Genomic DNA, 4,028 nt, shown 5'->3' on the forward strand with positions numbered 1-4,028 from the left:
ATTCTTCTGAGTCTCTAAAAGGGACTTTGCAACACAATGACTATTCACACAAAGTACAGGTACTCGCTGCATCATGCTGTGGCCAAATATTTAGGCGCACATTCCAACCTACTTGTTTGTTAATCTACACCCCTTTTCCAGCTAAATGAAGCCAGAGCTGTCAGAGTAGGAGGACGGTGCAGATAAAAGGCAAAACGGGCAGGTAGGTAGGTGCACTTTAAAGTTTGGTCACACCACGACTCACCGAGCACCCATACTATGTTTGAATAGTCATTCTGTGTTGTCAGAGTCCCTTTAAGAAACTCAAAAGAATATGGTCTCATATTTATATAACCAAAACGTAGATTGGTCCTGAGGTTCTTTTCTGCATGGTAAAATATTATCTGTGTCAATTGTATCTACTGATAATTTTATCTTAAAAAAATAAATAAATAAATAAAAAATGCATTTCTACTACGGATGTTTTCGTTAGTAAATTGTATGTAGCTCTTTCAAAGGTAAGTCCAGCAATACCTTTTTTTTTTTTTTTTTTGGCCAGACCATTCCACTGTTACTGAGAATTCAGCATATGAATGAATATACAAATGAGGAACTAGTTCTTAGTCCTCTGTCACTCCATCTCTATTTCTCTCTTAGCATCAGCTCCTCATACTTGACTGACTGCTCCTTTGACTAAACTCACACATAATGAGGTACAGCAATCCCAAAATGTGATTATGTATAACAGCAATAAAATACAATCCTTTATTAATATTGATTTAAAAAGGAAAATCCAAGTTCCTCTTATTCCACAAATCAATTCAACAAGCCATCACCATGTGTGGTTGATTCTATATACCCAACCTGTAGGTCATCGGACCATATATATGGGTTTACACACAGTGGTGGCCACTAGATCAAAAAAAACACAACAAAAAAACACAACAAACATAAATGAAGTATCATTGCCAAGATGAAGGACAGTGGTCCACAAAATAAAAACTCAGCAGAAAAAATTAATATACCTAAAAAAAATATGTCACAATTTCATATATGCTGACAATGGTCAGACAACAAGACATATCAATATAAGGCATATATAAAAGGAATGGTCTCACCACATCCTTTCACAAGAGGGCAAGCAGTCTCTCCATCGGATCCTGGGTATATCATGCCGTTCAGCATACACTCTCCCTATCCAATCTGGAGACAAAATAACAAATTTACCTGCTGCCCCAAACTTCCGTCCTAACAAGGACGGACCACATCTAGTATGTAAAGCTGGACCCCCTAAGCTGACCCTATAGGCGTCCCGACGCGTTTCGTCTACATTGACTCCTCTGCTAAGCATCATGTCCCCTGAGGAGTCAATGTAGACGAAACGCGTCGGGACGCCTATAGGGTCAGCTTAGGGGGTCCAGCTTTACATACTAGATGTGGTCCGTCCTTGTTAGGACGGAAGTTTGGGGCAGCAGGTAAATTTGTTATTTTGTCTCCAGATTGGATAGGGAGAGTGTATGCTGAACGGCATGATATACCCAGGATCCGATGGAGAGACTGCTTGCCCTCTTGTGAAAGGATGTGGTGAGACCATTCCTTTTATATATGCCTTATATTGATATGTCTTGTTGTCTGACCATTGTCAGCATATATGAAATTGTGACATTTTTTTTAGGTATATTAATTTTTTCTGCTGAGTTTATTTTGTGGACCACTGTCCTTCATCTTGGCAATGATACTTCATTTATGTTTGTTGTGTTTTTTTGTTGTGTTTTTTTTGATCTAGTGGCCACCACTGTGTGTAAACCCATATATATGGTCCGATGACCTACAGGTTGGGTATATAGAATCAACCACACATGGTGATGGCTTGTTGAATTGATTTGTGGAATAAGAGGAACTTGGATTTTCCTTTTTAAATCAATATTAATAAAGGATTGTATTTTATTGCTGTTATACATAAACTCACACATAAGAAGCTGTCAGTCAAGCAAAAAGGGGTGGAGCTGAGCGGGTAATAGAGCTGGAGTGATGGAGGCCTCGGATATAAAGTTAAGCTATAGGAGCCTCAGATTTAGAGCCTCATCTGTGTATGCACACTCTGGTTTCCCAGTAACCATGGAATAGATTGACCATGTAAAGGTATTGCTGGACTTGTCTTTGAAAGACCAACATGCACATATTAATAGTTTTTTGAGTGTTAAATCCTGCTGACAGATTCACTTTAAAATCTACTGTTGCAACTACTGTCTTGGTGGATATTTGCGTTTTACTACAATTAGTCTAAAAATCTTATATAGAATCTTTTATAGAAATGTTCTAAAATATATATATCTCTTCAAGGCACGGTTATTGAAAAATAATAAAAAAACATTTTATTCTTGGCAGAGGAATGTACCAGTAGCTCTGAGGCACATCTTCTATCTACAGATATTAAAGCTGATAATCACGGTAACACTGAAGATACAGATAAAAAGTCAGCGATTATCCCATGTATACCTCCAGCTCTTCACAGCAAAAACCTATCATGTGATACTGTTCAACAGCTTCAATTGTTTGATGCACCACATATTGTTCAGCCAAATAAAAGTAAGAGAAGGGATACCAAACATCAAATGGCTCACAGTGGAAAGAAGCCATATTCATGTTCAGAATGTGGTAAAAGTTTTCCGTACAATTCACATCTTGTTACGCATCAGAGAACTCACACAGGGGAGAAGCCATTTTCATGTTCAGAATGTGGGAAACGTTTTCCTTTCAAATCACATCTTGTTATACATCAGCGAACTCACACAGGAGAGAAGCCGTTTTCATGTTCAGAATGTGGGAAATGTTTTAACCGGAAATCTATTTTAGTTAAACATCAGAAAATTCATTTAGGTAAGAAGCCATATTCATGTCGCCAATGTGGGAAATATTTTAACCAGAAATTTGATTTAGTTACTCACCAGAGAACTCACACAGGGGGGAAAACATTTTCATGTACAGAGTGCGGGAAATGTTTTCTCTATAAGTCAGTGCTTCTTGTCCATCAGAGAACTCACACAGGGGAAAAACCATTTGCATGCAGAGAATGTGGGAAATGTTTTCTGTATAAATCAATGCTTCTTATCCATCAGAGAAGTCACACAGGGGAGAAACCATTTTCATGTCCAGAATGTGGAATAAGTGTAGCTTACAAATCCCATCTTGTTATACATCAGAGAACTCACACAGGAGAGAAGCCATATTCATGTTCAGAATGTGGTAAAAGTTTTGCTTTAAAATCACATCTTGTCAGACATCAGAGAGCGCACACAGGGGAGAAGCCATTTTTATGTCCTGCATGTGGGAAATGTTTTAACCGGAAAAATGTTTTACTTGCACATCAGAAAATTCACTTAGTGGAGAAGCAATATTCATGTCCTGAATGTGAGAAATACTTTAACCGGAAAATTGATTTAATTACTCACCAAAGAACTCACACGGGAGAAAGACCATTTTCATGTCCAGAATGTGGGAAAGGTTTTACATATAAATCAGGGCTTCTTGCACATCAGAGAATTCACAGACAGGAGAAGCCATTTTCATGTTCCGAATGTGGGAAATGTTTTACAGAAAAATCAAATCTTGTAAGACATAAAAAAACACACACAGGGGAGAAACCATTTTCATGTTCTAAATGTGAGAAATGTTTTACAGAGAAATCAAGCCTTGTAAGACATCAAAAAAGTCACACAGAGAAGTAGCCATTTTCTTTATTTTTTGTGTAGAAGATAAAAATTACAGAAATTACGCAACAGCTCATCCTATGTATGTTGATCTATGTCATTATCTATTCTAGAACTCTCACTCCAGTCAAGGACTGGAGTACCATTTCTTGGCATGGTGCATGCCACTTTTCCGACGCTCCTGATTTATTAAGAGGCGTTTAACTCTCAATAAATCATGAGCCTATATTTCCAACAATTCCCCTCAATACCAGCGACAAAATTGACAGTCTTGATAATTTGGGGCCTATGTCTCTTGGAAGAAGAGTTAGAACGAGAAAACAGTTGGTTAAATAGTTT

General features: G+C 37.7%; 1 protein-coding gene across 1 annotated transcript; it reads left to right on the plus strand.

Annotated features, from left to right (window-relative positions):
* The first annotated feature begins 2,594 nt into the window (after positions 1 to 2,594).
* LOC142312882 (uncharacterized) lies at positions 2,595 to 3,707 on the plus strand. Its single transcript, XM_075351866.1, has one exon. It carries the CDS (start codon positions 2,595 to 2,597, stop codon positions 3,705 to 3,707), a length of 1,113 nt encoding a protein of 370 aa, XP_075207981.1.
* The last annotated feature ends 321 nt before the right edge of the window (positions 3,708 to 4,028 follow it).

Source organism: Anomaloglossus baeobatrachus, chromosome 5, assembly GCF_048569485.1.
Source record: "Anomaloglossus baeobatrachus isolate aAnoBae1 chromosome 5, aAnoBae1.hap1, whole genome shotgun sequence".
In the NCBI taxonomy this organism is placed as follows: Eukaryota; Metazoa; Chordata; class Amphibia; order Anura; family Aromobatidae; genus Anomaloglossus; species Anomaloglossus baeobatrachus.

What these genes read in the sequence shown, in the direction of transcription:
- LOC142312882 (XM_075351866.1), top strand. Translation starts at nt 2,595, where the DNA reads ATGGCTCACAGTGGAAAGAAGCCATATTCATGTTCAGAATGTGGTAAA.